Raw genomic sequence first — 19,528 nt, forward strand, 5'->3', positions numbered from 1 at the left:
TTTAAATTTCCAAATTAAGATGAAGAAAGCTTGAACACCATTTTCAGGAATGCTGCAGTTGTCTCAGCTTGCCAAGGTTGCAGGTGCTTCATTTCGAAGGAAATAAAAGCAGAATCCATTTACTAAAAACGCAAATAGAACATAAAATAACAACATACCGACAGAAAGCAGAGTGGGTTTCATCAAAGAGGTAAGGGTTTATTTAAAAATCAAATACTTTTACAACCTTGATCAACTATTTCACCTAGATTTTCACTACTCCAGCTATGCAATACAAACATACCTACGCAATAATTCATTCTGTGTCATGTCAACGTATTTCCTATGTACAAAATAACCCAGAGTCCTCAGCACCTCCAGCTGCTGACAAGGTTTTCAAGCCAAAGAAATATTCTTTCAGGCACTGTGATCGAGCTTTGCAGGAGCAAAATTTGAGCCTGAATGTCCAGGTCTTGAGCTTCAACTACAGAGTCCAATCCAAAGTCCAGCAAAGACAACTTGACTCTTTTAGGTACTGGCTGGGTGGCTAAGTCTCTTCGAGCAGAGTTTCACCAGCACACATCTTGATTGATTTTTCTTGCAGGAGTAAACCCGATGGTATGTGACTCCAATGACTCATACAGCCAGAGTCTTAGAAGGAGGACGTAGACATTTTAAAAATACGGTTAACCAGTATTTTAGAGAGAAATTAATTTCAAGTTCTACATTAGAAAAAAGAAAATAATGACCTTTACTTCTTCTGCTAACAAACTATGGTTTAAGACTTAAAATATTTATTTGAAAAAGCCTGTAGTGTGTAAATGTTTTCGTTTCCCAACCTAATCCTTGGAGCAAAATATTTGTATCCGAATCCTGTTCGTCTCTTGGTCAGTCACGATGTAAACTGCATCCTGCAGCTCTTCTTCACGCAGGCGGGGTTTGAGATTTGTAAGTTTGGAGTACTAAATTCAGAACTGCTCCTGTTGGTAGCACTGCACAAACTAAACAAAGCTAAAGAGTGCAAGAGCACTTCCCTGGCTTTGGATGATTCTATATTCTGCTCCTGTGACACTTGAAAGCTGATCTGATTCAGGTTATTCCTCAGAAAGCTGCAAGTGAGGAGGTTTGTTACTGAACCACACCTGGTCAAGTTTTCTTCAAAAAACTGTTTATAGAGCTCTGCCACTTTTGTTTCCATGTACTTGTTGAGCATGGAGTTTGAGAGAGGCTCCTCACAGAGCACGATGCTCCTTTCCCCAGCTTCGTCCCCAGACAGGGACTGGGCAGTCAGCGTCTGGGGACGCTCGCAGGGAGGGGACTGACCCAGAGGAATATCTGCCGACAGCAGGACGGGGCCGTTGGGACGTTCATCACAGGCACGGTCCAGAACACAGCCCGAATCACACGTATGGCCCCCCACACGGTCTCCCCCAATATGTAAGTCGGGATAGTTTTGATAAATGCTGTTGCATGACCAGGATCTATACAAATCCAACTGTTCTACACTTTGTTCTCTTTTGGGGATATATAAAGCCGGGGACACAATTCCTTTAGTGAGTGTTTTCTGGTCCTTTGCAGGTGCTGCTTTCACAGCTCTCCGCTCAGGACCGCTCCTGTGTTCCATTTTGCTATTTCTAGCAGAGATCTCCTCCCGCTTCTCATGTCTATCAGCAAAGCCTTTAATTTTTGGGTTGTCTACAAGTTTCTGTCTCCAGATTCCTTCTTTATCCCTTCTGGATGCCTGAGATTTGCGAGGCTTATCTTGATGACAGCTTTCTTTATAGATGAGTCTAGTTAAGATGCCTTCTGCCAACATGATGCCAAGTGTGAGTAACAGCCCAGTCACCAGAGTCCCAGGTACTCCTGTGAGCAAGAGACAGGCAGAGTATCTCAAACTTATTTGGACAAAGAGGGATAATAATTAAAAAAAAAACAACAACAACGTAATATTCATAAAGACTGTGATTTTTCTCTCTAGAATATTTTTAGTAAACAGTAAACTGCATGCTTTTCTACAACAAAGGTTAACCTCTTGTAGAGATTAATCTCTATACTATGTCAACAAAAATCATTCTGAAGAGACAGAAAGAGCATTAACTGAGTTCTTTATCTCTAATATCACTTCATTCCCAGGTATCCCTTCTGCATTGTGGCTAGCTGAGATAGATCGTACTTATGAGCTGTAAAAATCAGCAAAATTATTCTACTCGTCTATATCACTACCAGCAGTTGCAAATCAACATTTTTCCACTGAAAGATAATTTCTAACAGGTGACAGAGGAAGGAAATCAAGATCATATTCAGACTGAAGAGGCTGATCCTGAATGGGCCTGAGCCCTCCTGCGAGGTGCCAAGGAGCATCAATAGGTGCTGATAGTTCTTTATTACAGTAAAACTGCATCCAAAATGGAGTTCACACATACAAATGTTTCTAGAGTCCCTTTCAATGGTTATTTTTAAAGTTATAAGCAGTTAATTTGTCTTCTCCAATACCAAAGAGTAGTATGTTTGTATATCTACAGGGTCCAGTTTTACTAAATGCCCAGGAAAAATTAAAAGCTAGCCCATCTGTCTCAGAATAACCTACTACATTTAATGATTCCTCACCATTCCTTTGCAATTCACCTACTGTTAAAATCAACGGGAATCTGCATTTTGAGCCGAGTCTGACCTAAACTCACTGAGGAAAAGCTCATCACCGCTCCTCTTAGGGAGGAATGGGAAAGATGAACACAAGAAAACCCCTCTGCTCTTCCAACATCTTTTTAATCTCTGCATAATTCAAGCGCCTTCACACACCTCTAGGGTGCCCATGGCTTGAAAGAGGGAGGGGAGAGGAAAGGATGAGGCGGTTTTACCAAAGATTACGCATCGAGTCTCCCAACAAACATCAGTTTGAAATACACCAGAAACTCATATCACAGACAATGAATACTTGTCACAGGGCTGGCAATTTATTTCAGTAGCCATGCCATGCAAGTCACTAGATAGCTCCCCACACAAATGAAACCACTGCAAATTTAATATGATATTTGATATAGAACTGGAAAGATCCTCCTCACTCTACTCATTTGCTTCTAACTATCAGCAACCAAACCATTATCCTCTGGTTTATTTGTTCTGCAGTGAAGCTTGATACACTGGGTCACATTTTTAATCCCAATGCTCCTTCCAGAAAGCTATTCTAAAACTCCAGTTACTCGAGAGATGGAAATTTTCAACTTCCCTCTTAAATTTACACGTTGCCACGGTACAACCGTTTGCTTTTTTTTTTCTTTTTTCGAAGGTTCTTTTTTAGCTTGAGTGGCACTATTCCCTCCCTGAAGCTGAAGGTAACACTGGAATTGTGCTATGACTGCAAGTGAGAGCAAAGCAGACAAGAAAGGCAGCACACCAAGCCTTCTCCTGGTTGCATTAGCATAAGTGTTTACTTTATATACAGAACCATTTACATATGCAAAAAGCAGGACAACATTTTCTTAAGCACTTAAGGGAAACCAAGTGCCATTTTCAAAAGAGACAAGAGTACTTGGCAGTCTAAATCTTGCTGAACATCAATGGAATTTGGAACGCTGCATGCCTCATTTGCTTCTGAAAAACAGGACACAGGTACCCCGATCCTTACATGCTGAAAGATTTTGCTGTATTGCTTTGAAAATGCTCCTAGTGCTAATGCAGAGCTAAAATATGGTGATCTTTGCAAAACTGTTCTCTTTCAAATAAAGTAAATGGTGCCTTCATTCTGGAACAAAGCACAAGGGAAGAAAAAAAAGCACAAAAAGGCCAGACTTACCAACCCTAGTCGGGTAAGAGAGGCGGATAATCACATAGCCCAGAACTCTCCTACTACAGCTGCTCCAAGAAAATAGATTCTTACATACTCTTTCTTCACTGCTGTCTGTGTGGAAAAAAACCTGACGTACACATGATTTAGTTCCCCATTTTTTTCCTTTTAAAACAGAAGTGATCCCACTGGATAAGTGCGCGGTATCTGAATAGAAAGTGACCGTAGATCTAAAAGAGGATGTGAAAAAAAAAATGAATTGAGATGTTTCTGACTGTGGTGCAAAGCTGATGAGTTGCTAACTGCCTTCATACAGCATTCAAAACCAACAAAGACTACCAAGGGATCGGAGTGCCTGTACCTCACCAGGCTGTTCAGAACTGAAACTGAATTCCACCCAATATTTCCATGGAAGGAAGTTCAGCGTTGTTCTATCACCCACCTGACCTACCGAGGCAGTGTTATTTACTGCATTTCCCTTTTTGGAAAAAACAGCTGAATTTATAGTCTTGTGACCTTCTTCTGATGGGGAAGATGTTGACAACTTTGCTTCATCACGATTTTGATGAAATATCATTTTGTCTGTAAAACGCAAATGCAAGAATCCGCTTCCCTGAAAGCAGCAGCCATCAGACAGCTGTGGACAATCACGTTGCTCATTGACCAAAACCACTTTCTTTAGGCTCAAAAATTACCTCCCTCTCAGTGGCGTGTCAGAGGTGTTCCCACAGCACATTTTTAGCGTGTTCTCCTCACACAGGCTGAAGCCAAGCTCATTCATGGAGCCACACCGCTCCCCCAGCACAAGCTCCAGCCCACAGACAGCTTGAAGGGTTTTCTGTTGATGCCTTTTCTAAATTTCCTTGTTCTCAGAAGAAAAAAAAAAAAAAATCAGAAGCTGAATCCCATCCAAGCACTTGACAAAAGATCTTGAAAAGAAACTGTTTAGTGTAATGATAGGAGCAAGTAAAATAAAACTAGTGTAAAGATATCCTTACAGCAACATATTGATTGTAACCCATCTTATGACATGTTTTGGCAGTAAAATAATGATGCATCTTTGAAATGAATTAAAGTCTGAAGTAACTATGACCATATAGGTCCAATGGACTCTGTTTAAAATTATTCCTCTTCACCACCCGTATTTCACAAAAGACTTCATTTTTTATGGATGCAGAATGAAAGCTATTTTTATTCCTGCAGCATTTAAATATGAAATGAGTTTTATATAAAAGTTGTTTATTTTTTATCACCTTACACGACTCATTTCTGCAGGGTAGATGCGGTTGTGATTCCAAGAGTATTCTCCTGCCCTCAGTCTTGGAGGGCAGGAAACAGGGTGGTTCAAATTCCAAGCAGTTTTAAAGCTTGCCTCCTTCGCTGAGCTTGTAATTAGTGCCAGCTGCAGCTGTATTTTTTTTTGTGTGTGTGTGGCAGTTTCAAAAACACGAGTAACAGGGAGAGGAAGAAATCAAGTTAGGCAATTAGTGATTAAAACCAAGCCACCTTTCATTTCAGCTGTACTCAGGTGTCAAATGCATCAATATCCAAGGAACTTAATGTATTTCTATCAATAAGATCTTACCAAATAAACCCCCCTGATATTCACCAAAATAAAATCAGAACACAACAGAAGCAGAAGTTATTTCTGAAGCTGAAAACAGACTGCAGTCTGGAGAAGCAGGCAGCAAGACAAGCATGCCTGAATCCTGAAGCTGAACTTAAAGCAAAACGTATAAAGAAAGAAAAATAAGTTTTACTCGTTCATACGTGGAAGAAATAAGTAACACCTCGTTGTGTATTACCATACACAATTATCCTACTACGTGAACTACAGCAGTCCCTTATTCCAGCCCAGATGATGTATTTTAGGTGCATATAAACACGAAGTAGACATGGACTACATGAACTGCTTTTATTTATTTTTTTTGCCAGGCACAGTTGTTGCAAGTCTTTTGTTCCTCACTTAAACCAGCAGTGCTTCATTTTAACAGCCCCAACTTCGAGTTTTCAAATACCTTCTTGCACGACAGCCCTCACCCGAGCAGACGTTGCAGCTCTCCGGTGCCGCCGCCTCTGAGGCGCTGACATCCCAGCCGCGGCCCGCGCCTCTCCGCTGCCACCTCCCGGCCCCGGGAAAGGGCCCACGCAGGCCCGGGGACACGCTCCGCTAGGGGTGTTTTGACAGCTGAAAGTGCCTGGGATGCCAAAGTTTGCTTGTTTTGGTTTTGTTGTTTGTTTTGTTGTTTTTTTTTTTTTTTTTAACGTAAAGAGGCCGAGTTTCAGCACCGGGCAGCGGCCGGGAGGTCACAGGGCAGCAAAGGCAAGCGGTGAGGCGGCACCAGGGCAGAGAGAGCCCCGAGCCCCGGGCAGGGGCAGGGGCAGGGGCAGGGGCAGGGGCAGGGGCAGGGGCAGGGGCAGGGGCAGGGGCAGGGGCAGGGGCAGGGGCAGGGGCAGGGGCAGGGGCAGGGGCAGGGGCAGGGGCAGGGGCAGGGGCAGGGGCTGCCAGCGGGGCCGTTCCCCGGCGGCGCGTCCCTCCCGCAAGGCGCCGCCCGCCTCTGCCCTTAGGCCGAGGGGGGCGGGCCCTCGCGCTGACTGACATGTGGTGCGCCCAATGGGGAAGGCGGGGCGGGCTCGCCGCGGGCGCTGAGTGGCCGCGTGGTTGCCGTGGCGACGGGCGGCGCGGGGAGGCGGGCGCCATTGGGGCGGCGGGGCCGAGCCGGGGTTCACCCTCGGCCTGAGGGCGGCCCGGCACCTCCTGGGGATGGAGTGCCGCGTTCCTGGTTACGAAAGGGCAACAAACCCCGTTTATGTCAGCTGGAGTTCATATCCCTGAGTCATCTCGGTTGGAAAAGACCTTGAAGATCCCCCAGCCCAACCACGAACCTCACCCTGACCGTTCTCGTGGCATTATATTAATGATGTTGATGGTCTCCTTTTTTTAAGGATTTTGAGATGCTATTCCAATCAACGGAAGAAGTCCCCAAGTCCCTCAAGGGGTCTTCAGCAGACAAACCTGTGGGAGAAGGAATTACCGTGTACGGGACCAGCTCTGATACTTCATGAACCAACGTACTAAATACATATACTTTACACTCAGAGTACTCAGAACTTACTATGACAGCGCTCACCTCCCTGCAGTAAAACAGCAATTTCTACTTCATCACCTTAAGCTGACTTGTAGAATCCTTTTGCCTTTCCCAAAGCTCTTCTAAAAGTTTACCAAATACATTTCAAAATTGGTCACTAACGAACTTCAGAATCATTACTGATAAACTCCTCAATCTAAAACATTCTGCCAAGATCATATAATATGGACGATATTTCTGCGGGAAACTCATTAAAAGACAATTACTTGGTAATTAGTTACTTTGTAGAGTGGGATTATTTTTGTGTACTTAGTGCTACCTGATCTATGCAGATGGGCTTCACAGATCATTTTTTTTCTCTATGCCAAGTGTATGTAATCCATTTCCAGGACCAGCACAGATGCTGTTGTAATCTCTGTGAGAAAGGGAAAAAAAAAAGGAACGTGGAGGAAATGCAGTGCCAGTAGGCAGATCTGGAATGGGCTGCATGGATAACGAGCAATAAGTAAATGACTTTGTCTTCCCCTCACACCTTACATCAGGTTCTCCTCAGAGACCTGATCACAGAACGCCTCAAGGCTGTGTTGAACACTTCCCCACTCTTGTATTTACATCACCAAAAAACCCTGAAAAAGCCAGACTGGCAAAAGAGGAGAACACTAAGTTAGGAAAACCTACCTAAGTCAGGAAAGTTTAATGGCTTGTTCCCAGGTAATGAGTTCTCCCAGTTTCCTCTTAAATTGGCTATTAAAGTTCTCGTACCAGAATGGGGAAAACCCAGGAGAAATGAGGTCTGATAAGGTTCTTAACGCAGGTTATTGATCGGTCTGAATCTATTATGTTAATGGCTTTAAACTGATCCTTTGAAAAAAACTTCATTACGCTGTTCTAGTTAAGTCCTACTCCTTGACTTTCTCAAATTGTCAGCCTGAGCGCACAGGACTAGTTAATACCTTTTTCTCATGTTAAAAAAAATAAAAAATAAAAAAAAGTAAACCAGGATACAGAACAGATCTTTAGATATAATATATATATATATGTAGTCTCTTACCAGCAACTGAGCTGCTCAGGAGCCACTCCTTTACACGCCTACTTCTGACTCAACTGCACCTCACGTTACTCCGTTCTGGGCTCTGTGACATTAACCCCGCTCCGAATAAAAACCCTTCAGCAAGGGACTCGGCGGCACGACCTCCACCCTGCCCACCTCACATTTGTACTGCAAGACTTTTCTGGTATTTGAAATACGTGCAACACGAGCCGAATGATATAATCAGACTTTACAGAATTTTCCATGACATACAGATTAAGAATATTAAATGAGAAATGAATAAAATCCCAGATTAATTGGTAGAAAAGTTTATTAGTACAGTGCACACCACCGTAACCTGAAACAGCAAGTTAAGTAAACGTTATTTGCACACATGCAGTTTGGTTTTTAAACAGATTTTTAAAAACGCTCTGCGTTGAGCTTTACATTAATGAATAACAATTTGGGTTTTTAAGACTTTTTATAAACAACCAGGGATTTTTCTGGGTTATACAAGTGAAGTGAAAATACAGGGAAAGTAAATGGGATTCGTTGTAATTTAGAAATGGCATCAAAAGCCCTTTTTCCTCTTCCATTATGGACCATTTAAGACACTAAAGAAGGGCAAGTAAGTGTGAGACAAGCAATAAAAAACATTAAAAGACATCAGTTAACTGAGGGTCCTCGGCTGTGCTTTAGTTGTTCGGACAGAACAAAGTGGATCCTGTAAATGGCAAGCAAGCAGCCTTCTCGCAAACCATTCTTTAAAGAATTAAGTTCTTCGTTTCCTTCCGAGGAGGTGAATTGATGTCGGATCTGGGCAAATCCTCCAGCAGTTTAGGGGCTGCGAATGCATCTTCTGTAGCTCTACAGAAGATCTCCTAGGTGCAAAACTTCACGTAAAGCTTAAAACAATGTACCTGCTGCATCTAGCAGGCAAATAGAGAAGGTAAAAGTGAATAGTTTTAGTTTAAAAAATTTATCGTACGCCGCCCTCTGGCAACACAAATATTAAATAACATCGTTCCCCCGCTGTGAGCAGCATAAAGCTAATTAATTACACATTGAAAAAAAAAAAAAAAAAAAAAAAAAAAAAGCAACTGAGAGTGTTTGGCAGGCTCTACAGGCATGGGGTGAAGCTGATCTGCCCCCTCCGCTTTCGGTTTGTAACTGCCTTGGGGGAAGAGTGAGAAAGCAGGTTAATTAGGAAGTGTATTCAGCGCTCTCCTAAAACCCCCCAAACCTCCGAAGGCTCTTTTGGGTAGGTGCATCCTAAGTAATTAAAACCCATTAGTTGCAACAGGCGAGAGAGATCCAACCCAAGAGGCTCCACATGCAGCAGCAGCGATGTCTTGTGTTCACTTTTGTACGGATCCCGTACTTTTAGAGCAGTATTTTCATTTGAAAACCCCACTTCTCTCAATTTAGGGGACCGCTTCGACCCGTCAACAAAACATGCAAACAAGTCAATGGTGTGAGAAAGCATTCTAAAACAATTTTATTGGAATGATACAGGAATGGTTAATATACAGGTTAAATCCTCAATGCCTGCCCTCTACATAGGAAGAAAAAAAAAAAAAGAAATTAACAAATTCAGTTCTTGCTCCCATCGTTAACCTAATACAGGTAAGGGAAACAGAAAACCAGCATATAGGCAACAGATTCCTAGCACTCCTAAAGCCAAGCAAGATACCTGCATCAAAATGAATGGAAGTTTGACACGCAGTCCCACAACAAAGAGATATTTTCGGTATTTTTCAGTCTGTGTCGGTGCCTTGTTCCCCGGACAAAGAAATAATTCAGTCGGTCTCGACAGAGCTTTCAGAGGAATGCTGATACGGTTTGAACGCTACCATATGGCAAGGGCGGGGGACCAGAGGAGGGAAGTGACTTTGCTTTCTTAAACTTGGCAATTTTCTTGACCGTCAGAAATAGAGATTGACCTCGTTTCAGAATGTTTTGGGTCGCTGAACTGACAGAATTTGGCAGCGGCTTCCAATTACAGCTTCTCCAAAATAATGACTGTAATTCACAAAACTTACACCATACTTTCCTTACCCAGGAAACGCAGCAAATTGGTGTGAGTATAGTGACTTGTGTGTCAAATTCCACTTTCTTCGCAAAACTTCACTTAGGACTCTTACATACCTTCTCAAAACTTTGACCGTTAGTTTAGACACTGAGAGAGGCTGTGCCAATATTAAGAAAGGAAAATCACCTCAGTTCGGAAAGATGAAATCACAGCGGACAACACAAATCAGACACTGGATGTAATTTAACTTCCATCCCCGAAAGATCTTAAAATAAATTTCACAAGATTTCAGTATTTGCTGATAAAGCCTGTTAATGAAAAAGCACAAATGCGTGTGCTCATCTTGAAGGTAAGGCAACATTAATCTATCCCTATGCCTTTTGATAGTCTGCTTGCTTTCATAAGCACAAGCTTCAGACTGACTCCCAGGCTCCCAAATCGAAAAAAGATAAAACATGAATTGATTCATGTCGTTTTACCTAACTTGGCTCCGTGCTAGATCCTGCTTGCTCAGACGTCTGCGGAATCACGAGCTGTCTAGAAGCAGAGCTGCTCCAACCAAAGCAACTACCTGCACTTCTCTTTTACCAGATGTTGACAAAATCATCACTTGCAGTGAACGGAAGCACTACAAAAGCCCCAAAGAAATGTTGGTGAGGGAAGTATTTAATTACAGCACTTCAGAACATCTTTGCCAACGTGGAGTTTTTACTTTTATCCTGCTCCTAATTTCAGACTTCAAAACTATGAACTGTAATCCGTGTCAGAAGGGATCTGAAAAGCACAGCACATGTTTTACAGCATCGGTGTGAAAGGACTGCACGGCGATGGTACGCTGCAGCCTTCTGCAGATCTGCACCACCTGCTTCTCCGTCTTCATAAAGCAAAAAAATCAAAATGTGTGTGTGCAGAGCTATTAGAATGATCCTCTAACCAGAGCAAGGACTAATTATCTTGCTGTCTTTTGATACTTCTGGGGAATAAGTACATTATGTGGTGCAAAATGCATTTTAAATTACCCTCACACTTTTTAAACCTGTTTCTCATCCTTCAGGGCACTTGTAATTGCTTGTATTTTTGCAGAATATGGCCAAGAAATACAGATTATCTCATGAGCACTGGGAGAACAGACAGGTTAATATTGCACATGGTAAATTCACCAATACAAGACACTTTAATAGATTTGCAATTCCTGTAATAGCTTCATGATATGGCAATAACAATGGAAAAAAAGTTTTTAAACCTTAAACAAACAAAAAGTCTTGGTTAATTACAATAGTTCTTGCTATTCAAACATTTATTTCCTTGTTTGAAAAAATACTATATGAATCTAATGACTACTTGAGCATGCAATAAGATGCCTAATGCTATAAGCAGTGTGAACTCGTATTTTTGTAGAGAAATAGATGAAAGGCTTTCGCCCTTACATAGGTAAGGAAATGCCATTTCTGGCCGTTTTGGCTTATTGGCAACACTGCCTGGGAATGAGCACATACTTCACTGAGGTGCCCCGAATCCTGCCCACAGACATGTAATGGAGTCATGCTTAGGCAGCTGTGTGCTGAACTTGCCAACGGAAAGGCTGGCCATTACCCAAATCCCTTTTTCTTTGTCAAAAGAGCCCACACGCATCACTGAAATGAGAAATACATGGCATTTTGTTTGTTGTTGTTTTGTTGTTTGGGTTTTTTTTTTTTATCATCTGTACAGTGTGTTACAATACAAATCTTAAATAACCATTCTACAAAAGAACAAACACAACTTTCAAAAGTGACTACAATGGCTATACTACACGAAACCACCTACAATTTCATCCAAAACCAGAAAAGACACTGAAAAATTACTGTGTTAATTCAGTAACTTTTTTTTTTTTTGAGGCAACTCAGGCACTAAAGTTGGTATCTGACAAGGTTTTAGATGCTGTTGCTTGTTTTCCATATTTTAAATAGTTGGATCTCTAGGTATAACCCCATCTGTATTATTAGTATTAAAATAGTTTCTTGAAGTTTACACAAAATGAACAAATTGCCAAGACAGTTTAAACTACATGAAAATCGTTCATGTCTAATTGCTTCAGTTTCCTATGCTTCCAACTTTGTAATAATACACCCCGTGCTCTCTACCTTTAAGTTCACATTTTCATCTTGTGTTCAGATTTGTATTATGTACGGTGAATGCTGCAAGCACCAATCAAATGTTAGAAATCACATCTATATTTCTTGAAGCAGAGACAGTTGTACTATTTTATAAAAAGCTGTGGAAATTCCCTTTACAGAACATTTAAGGCAGTTGAAATTCATGCTTGCTGCTTTGCCAGTGCTTCGGCTTCCTGAAATAGCAGAAGAGAATTACATGTATTAGTACTTAATGAAAGGTGACGACGTGCACATACCTGTGGTAGCATATGACATGACAAAAACTGCAGCAGGACCTGGTTACCAGGTGAGCAGCACTGAACCCAACTCAAGGAAAGAGTCCCTGCTGCCTACGATGACGTTATAAAACAAGTCCTATGCGGTGCTGGCTTCAACTCCAGCTCCGAGCTAGCTCAGGTAAGACCTGCAGGAATATTCCAACCCGTGCCCATGGTGAGTTTTGACCTTAACAGTTTAAAACAAAAGATCAGATATAACAAGTTGTCCCACATTTTATATTAGGACAAAAGAACTATTTAGAGATGGAAGATTGTTTGAAGAACTATGGTTAAATGAAAAAGGTATTCTTAATAAGTCTCCACATCAAAAAAAAGAAAAAAAGGGGAGGGAAAAAAAAGAGATTTTATCAGACACAATTTACTTCCTGAGCTAAACCCTACCAAATGACCCGCAATTAGCTTTTGCCTTCCAGCAGGGTGATGGGAGCAGCCTGCAGGCCCTTGGTGGGACACAGCTGGGAGCTGCCCCAGCACCGGACCCCTGACGAGCTCCGCCGTGCCTGGCAGCGGCTCTGTCCTGTCGTGGCCCCGCTGAGGAACCCCGGGTCCCTGCTGTGGGCAGCGAGCCAGCTGCTCCCCGGCCTGCCACCACCCTCTGCACCCAGGGCTCCCAACACACACCTCCCGGAGGGACCTTCGGCTCCATAAAAACATTCCTGTGAAGCTCCTGAGCTGAAGAAACACCTAAAGGGGTTTAGCGGACGTACCAGCTAACAATCCTCAGTCTAATTCAGGAGGAATGTTAAAAACCTAAAGCTTGCATTTTTCAGTCTTCTTTCAGCCTTTGTACGGTGGTCGCAAATGGGTACAGAATGACAACAGAAGAAACGCGAAAGGAATTTTTTTCTCTAGATTAATTTAGTTACCTGTTAGCAGCAACGTGGCCTACAAGATGACGGACAGTCACAGAGTGGTTCGTTTTAAAGCAAAAAGTTCATCTGCTAAAGTTTTATGTAATGGAATTGTTTGCTTTTATGAGTGCCTAGAAATACTGACGATAACAGACTCAACAGTATCGTTGTTAACATGAGCCAGTATGCTAAACAAATAAAAAACAAGAGGAGGAAGGACTAAGAAGGGAATTTCCAAGAAGCCTGTTAAGCCTCCTAAGAGAGGGGACGCGGTGGGTGACCCCAGCCTGCGCAGCAGGAAGTACCACGCGTATCTCCCTTATCTCAGACGCGGTGGCTCACTCTGGTTTTCCTGGCTCCCTGCCCAAGTGCCTCTCATCACGCTGCCTTTCAAGTCAGGGCTGTGGGAAGAGCTTTGCTGGGACGGCTGGCTCAGGCCCGGACCATGCTCTGCTCCTCCGGCCGCACGCCGCGGGTCAAAGAGCGGAGCCGGGACGTCGCCGCGCACCCATGCTGCTCGTGCCAGGGCATCCTCTCCGTTCACGGCAGAAAAGGCAGGTGAGGAATGAAGGAAAGATTAAAAAGAACTATAAAGCCTGGAAAAAACAAGGATGTTTGATATTCTCTAGCAAACAAGAGGTTCTTTGAACAGTAACAAAGAGGAGATGGTTCCCTTGGCCGTGTAGTAATTCCATTAACCAGTCGTAGGCACTACAGAAGTGACATCTAGTTTGGTTTTTTTGGTTTTTTTGGTTTTTTTCCCAGAAAATGGAAGACAAAGTACTTATCTTCCAAACAGGCAGTGGTAACCTGGAGAGGATTCTTGGTTTTCCCTCACCCCCAGGAAAGGGGGCACAATTAACTCAGAGAACACGATAACCTGTTTGTCTGTAAGGTCAAACTCCACTTCCTTGGGCGCAGTCCTGCAAGTTACCTGGGAAAGGCTCCGCTTTTCAGATCTGCCTCTATCCCTCTTTCCTACTGTCCCTTACTTCTCCCTCGAGACCCCTCACGGAGCATGCTCCCAGTCCTTAAATAATTAGTCACCGCCTTTAACTCCCTAAATCCTCTCCTTTTAAAACCTACCTGTATTCTGAAGGAGGGATATTTAAGCTATATTAATGCCAACCTCTCCCGGAGTTCGTAGGTCCAATTGCACTCAGTGCCCAAAGCACAAACCAAAGCTCCAGGGCTCAGTAAAGAGTTACTTGCCTTTCCCATGCTCAGTTCTGAGCCCGTCTCCAGTAGCATTCATATTGGCCTTTTGTGTTCAGCGTCAAATAACTTTCCAAATCTCTCATAATGACATTTAGCAGAGGTTTGCTGTCAAGGCCCTCTCTTGCAATCACACACAGGTTGATCCCAGGCTCCTTCCATTTTATGTAGCAACATGTGCAGACGCAATGTCATTAACGACAATATTCTATCCAAGCTGCGTGCAGCTATGCTGTAAATGCCAATTTCGGCAACTACCAATGAGTTTCTCCTCCTCAGCAGCAGGCAATCAGCTTGATTTGACATCACGTAATTGTGGGATGGATACCAAAAGTCAGACCGACAGCAGAATGCACCGGGTACAAGGTCAGTTATGCAAAGGTTATCTTTGCATAAGCTCAAACGCACCTCCCCAAGTGGTGAAACGAAAATTCAGCAGAGCACAACTGCGTTGTATCTCTCTTTTTTAGAACTCACTTTCTCCTTAGGTGAGGACAGAATCAGAGCATCCCTTAGGACAGAATCAGAGCAACTAATAGCCCCGCAGACTGCTTCTGCAATCTGGCAGGTTAAGTAAGCAGTGACGTTCATAAACGTTATGGAGACGGATGACCTGATTCATCGTGGCAGCAACTGCTCTCCAGTACCACAGAGCTCGGCCACGAGGGGAAACACACGGGCTTTCCTGCCTCCCCTGCTCTCAGGGCTGTTTTCTCACTCCTCGGCTCCATCCTGCACACTCTGTTGTGCAGCGCTGGGCAGATGTTCCAAGAAAGTTAAATAAGATTTACATGACTATCACAGCATGTGCAGCTGGCCTTCTGGCGCCAGCCACGCGTGATGCTGGGGCACGTAGCACAGGTTTTGCTCTCTGCAACTCTGTATGAGGTAGATTTTTTCCTCACCGCACCATTCACATGTGCGAATGTGTCTCTAGCTACTGCTAGAAATCGTTTGGTTCCCAAAACTGCTTCAGTCTGACCCACAATTTGTAATGCTTAATACTGATGGGTCATCATCCATCTTTAAAATCAGGTCTCAGTGGCGTGCACAGCGTGACCTTCAACTCCTGCACGAATAAAGTTGAAAGGAAACGGCGTGTTTATCCATTGGAACAAGAAAGCTGGAAGTGACCCGGAGGATCCTGCTGCTGTCAAGTGAAACGTATAATGCAGGCTTGTCCTATCCTATCAAAATCAAAGGAGAATTCCAGCCCATTGCATCTGCCAAGCAGCAGCCCAGTTTGTAACTGGCAAAGGAAAACAAGGCAAAGGATCACAAGCTGGAGGAAAAAATTACTCTGAAGCAAGACATGATTTCAAAAAGAGCAACTCTGGTTTCAAGGTATTTTCTAGTACAAAAATCTCATCAAAACTTCACGTGAATTCAGTTTTTTCACTGAACTGAAATGACAATTTTTTTTCACCTAGATTTCTTGTGAGTTCTTCAGTGCAAATATTAACTAGTCTTTCACTTGTTCCCAGAGTTTACAACAAAATAAAATATAAAAATTCAATGGTAAGAACTTGACCCAGCTCTTCTTTCCAAAGCAACAAAAGCTCTTCCATTAACTTAAAAAAGAGCAGAGTGGCTCTGCAGTGAGGATACCAAAAGAGCATCTGCACCAAATGCTGGGTTTTTCTGGTAGGAGGGGGAAGAAGATGCCTCCAGGGAACACAACATCCTCCAAATAAACCAGCACACAACAACAGCGTGTTGCTGTGATGTTGAAGCCTGAAAGTTAGTCTCTGGATACTGAATATCAGACCAGCAGGTAGATTGAATGGGGCAACTATAAAACATGGAATATCCTACTATGAGGAGAGAAGAACAAGGGTGTAAAATACAGGTGGGGTTTACTGTGAGAAACGTCCACACCTACCTTTGAACCAGGCGGTGCAGTCAAGCCTAAAAACGCATATACTGCATTGTTCTCTCGTGCTTCAAAGAAAGCTTCATAGTCCTTCACCGTGGGAGTCAGGGAGCGGGATGGAAACAGAAGACAGAAATACGAACCGTCAGAAATAATCGCAGCTCCATTTGGTGTGTTACCCAACCTGCACCGAGCAAACCGCTTCCTGTGGCCCGATGCAAAACGCAGAGTGTCACCTCAGAGATTTATCATTAGCACTAATACCATCTAAACTCTACTGTCCAAGAAGTGACGAGCTGGGAGTGTCACTATCTGTAGCAACAAGATGCTGCTGTGAGGTGCTTCTGCCTTTCCCAGAGGACAGTCTCCACAGCAAGGGGGCTGTTGTCACTGGTTCTGTCATCAGAACCACATCCCCAGATGTCATTGCTAATTACTGATTAGTAATGGCAACTGGCCAGTTACGGACACTAACTCTTAAACTTGTTAAATTGAAACCTGTAAAGTGAGAGTCCACCTTTTCCCATCATGTTTCCCATTAATGATTAGTCTACGCAACTGGAGGGAACTGGGTGGCACTGCCACTGTACTCGCAGTGCGCTGCAGCTGCTCTAAACGTGCACGCAGCCACTTCCCGGGGAAATTACGGTAAAAACAATGAAATAACAAAATAAATACCAATGTTTCCTTCTCTGCCTTTTTTTTTTTCATTTGAGGCAGAACGCAGCGCTGTACGGAGTACAAACACAGCTTAGCTGTCTGCTGAGTTAGGGAAGAGCAAGCGAAAAGCCCCCAGTGTGGCTCAGCAGCAGCAGTTGCCAAACACTGACCAAACGAAGCCAGAAGGTTTGTGTAAGTCCACTGTTGTCCGAGTTACTGCATACTTCCCTCCCTCCAATTTCCAAACTCAGCACATATCTGTCCTATGACTTCCCTTCTCGCCCTTTTCCCACCGAAGCAGCAGTACCAGCCTCCTCCAGCTTTCCTGGGGGGTGTTTTGATGCAGGAGTCAGAGCCGAGAAAGCCAAGGCAAGGCAGCAGCTCAGAGCAGGCTCAGTCTCGGGCTGAAGTCAGGAGGACAGCTGCCATTAAGGGCACGCTGCTTCACATGCCTGTCTGTCTGGTAGGCAAAAGCCTAAGAAACAGCAAATGTTGTTTGAAAGCAGCAGCGTGTTCAGAGCAGGGGCAGCTCTAAGAAGAGGCTGTTGCAGCTGGAATGGCAGCAAGTGCAGGGAATGGAGGATTCGAGCTGCCTAGAGGTCACAGATGTCATGTTATTTTCGATTTGTACACGCAGCATTCGGCTGCTATTATAGTTTGATAAAAATGTGCATGATTATGTTAAATCCTCCCCGAAGCCCTTCTGTTGACACTACTGGAGTGGCTTGATAACAAAGGGGTTGTTTATCTTGCTAGCGCATAGTCCGGCAGTTTGCTGTGCAGCGTCTCCCAGGAAAGGAATGCCTGTGACTAAGGAGCAGGGCTCAGGACAACTTGCACAGCATCTACAGTTACAGCCTTTCTGCTGTGCACGGGCCAAGAAAAGTCAATTTGTTCCTTTCTCTGCCTGTTATGCTTCACCAGATCGAACAGAGAAGTTCATGCTTGAGATGGATCAGATAAAGACATAAAGAGGTTCAAGTGTGCGGGCACAGAATTAACTTTTACCTTCCTGAAAGCCAAACTGTGGTAACTTAAATCCAGCTACAAACCGACCAAACTTCGAGTGTTCTAAGTGGCACCAACCAAAATTTTGGGGATGAAATAAACTCACAGCAAGAATTGTTCTGAAGCATCTATAGTCCTTTCCCCAAAATTCTTGTATTGAGAACTGTCGTGGTTTGCAGCTGGGGATACATCAGATGCATCTCGGATAAGCAAGCACCCAGATCTAGGTGCACCCAGCAACTTCTGTTCCTGTCCCACCCCACTGCAGAGCTGCAGCAATGCATCACAAATCTGGCAACACGTCACTGATAAAGGACAACTGCCAGGGGATCTGCTTGCATCCCTAAAGCTCCGGTACACCAAGGGAGAAAGGTGATACTAGTGCATCTGAACTTCCTACTGGTACAGAAATATTTGCCTCTTTTTGTTTGTATGTTTGTTTGTTTTTAAAGAGAGAGAACTGAACACAATTTTCAGCTCTTTGTGACTAGCCCCTTCTCAGCTTTCAGCTGCAGACAACTATCGATCAATTAAATTTGTCTCTTCAACCCAACCTTCTTCCACGTCACAACGACAGTCAGTAAAATTCTGAGAGCCAAGTGGTGGATTAGCTCACTGTGGATATTGTTTCAAGTTCTGCTTTGATTACAAGCAAGAAAAATTCCTGGCACCTTGAGAATAATTTCTTTCAGTAGCCATAGAATCAACTTGCAAAGGTCCAGAACTGGCAGGTTCTGACTTACAGACTTTGCAGGTCAGAATGAAGACTGCAAAATGACTTAGAAACCAACACACAGCACCAGAGGAATGCATACTGTGAGCTCTCTTCAGAAGATACTAAGTTTTAAAAATAAAATTAACAGTTAATCTAGTAATCATTCAAGCATGGCCTGCTGAGTGCTGCAGGGCAACTTACTTTTGATCAAGCATTAAAATAATGACAAGTAGGAATTGTATTTGCAACATGAGTTTTAATCTGTTCAAGGCACTGGAATGAGTGAACTGCAACAGCCTTTATTTTGCAAGCAGTACACAAAAACTGATCCCAAGGAGGATCAGAAAACTGATCTATGATCATGGCAGACATCGCTGCATGTGAGCACTTGGAGGATGAACAGACTACGGAGTGATCTGGCATGTGCACGTATCGGCAAACCCCACAGAGACAGAACAGCTACAGAACATAAAGTTGGTGCAAGCGTGCCAGATTTCTGCAAAGTGTTAGTTCATAATCACGGTGAACACGAGAATTAAAAAAAACTCTGTGCACTTTCAGAGCTGTAAGAGGGGAAAAAACCCACAAAGAAAAAAAAAAAAATATATATATATACGACGCTGTAAGGTGGTGGTAGGCTCATTCCAGTAAGTAGCACAATGATCTGAGAGCCAGGAGGTCCAAATTTTAATCTCTCCTCTATAGCAGAACTGGAATATTCAGGGATGAATTATTATAAAGAGCCCAGAGGAGGGGTAAACGTCTAACACCTTCCACGCCCCTCACGGTTTGCACGCTTGAACCTACAGCTGGCCAAGTCCTTTGTGGCTGATCTCAAGAGCAAAGCAGAGACTATGG

At 43.5% G+C, this 19,528-nt stretch overlaps 2 protein-coding genes across 2 annotated transcripts in view; both read right to left on the bottom strand.

Moving 5' to 3' along the window:
• Positions 1-238: 238 nt before the first annotated feature.
• Positions 239-3,865, bottom strand: LOC141964653 (TLR adapter interacting with SLC15A4 on the lysosome-like). The gene is made up of 2 exons (XM_074915307.1): positions 3,773-3,865; positions 239-1,842 (listed from the first exon to the last, which is right to left on the bottom strand). Exon 2 carries the CDS (start codon positions 1,793-1,795, stop codon positions 872-874), a length of 924 nt encoding a protein of 307 aa, XP_074771408.1. The 5' UTR covers positions 1,796-1,842; positions 3,773-3,865; the 3' UTR covers positions 239-871.
• A 5,492-nt stretch (positions 3,866-9,357) lies between these two features.
• SH3BGRL (SH3 domain binding glutamate rich protein like) overlaps positions 9,358-19,528 on the bottom strand; it is a 45,167-nt gene continuing 34,996 nt past the window's right edge. The window contains exons 3-4 of the mRNA XM_074914843.1: positions 16,297-16,377; positions 9,358-12,243 (exon numbers count right to left, since the gene is read on the bottom strand). Of these exons, the coding sequence (XP_074770944.1) occupies positions 12,211-12,243; positions 16,297-16,377 (114 nt within the window). The 3' untranslated portion in view covers positions 9,358-12,210. The remainder of the gene's footprint in view (positions 12,244-16,296; positions 16,378-19,528) is intronic.

The sequence above is a fragment of the Athene noctua genome, chromosome 11 (genome assembly GCF_965140245.1).
Source record: "Athene noctua chromosome 11, bAthNoc1.hap1.1, whole genome shotgun sequence".
NCBI lineage: Eukaryota > Metazoa > Chordata > Aves > Strigiformes > Strigidae > Athene > Athene noctua.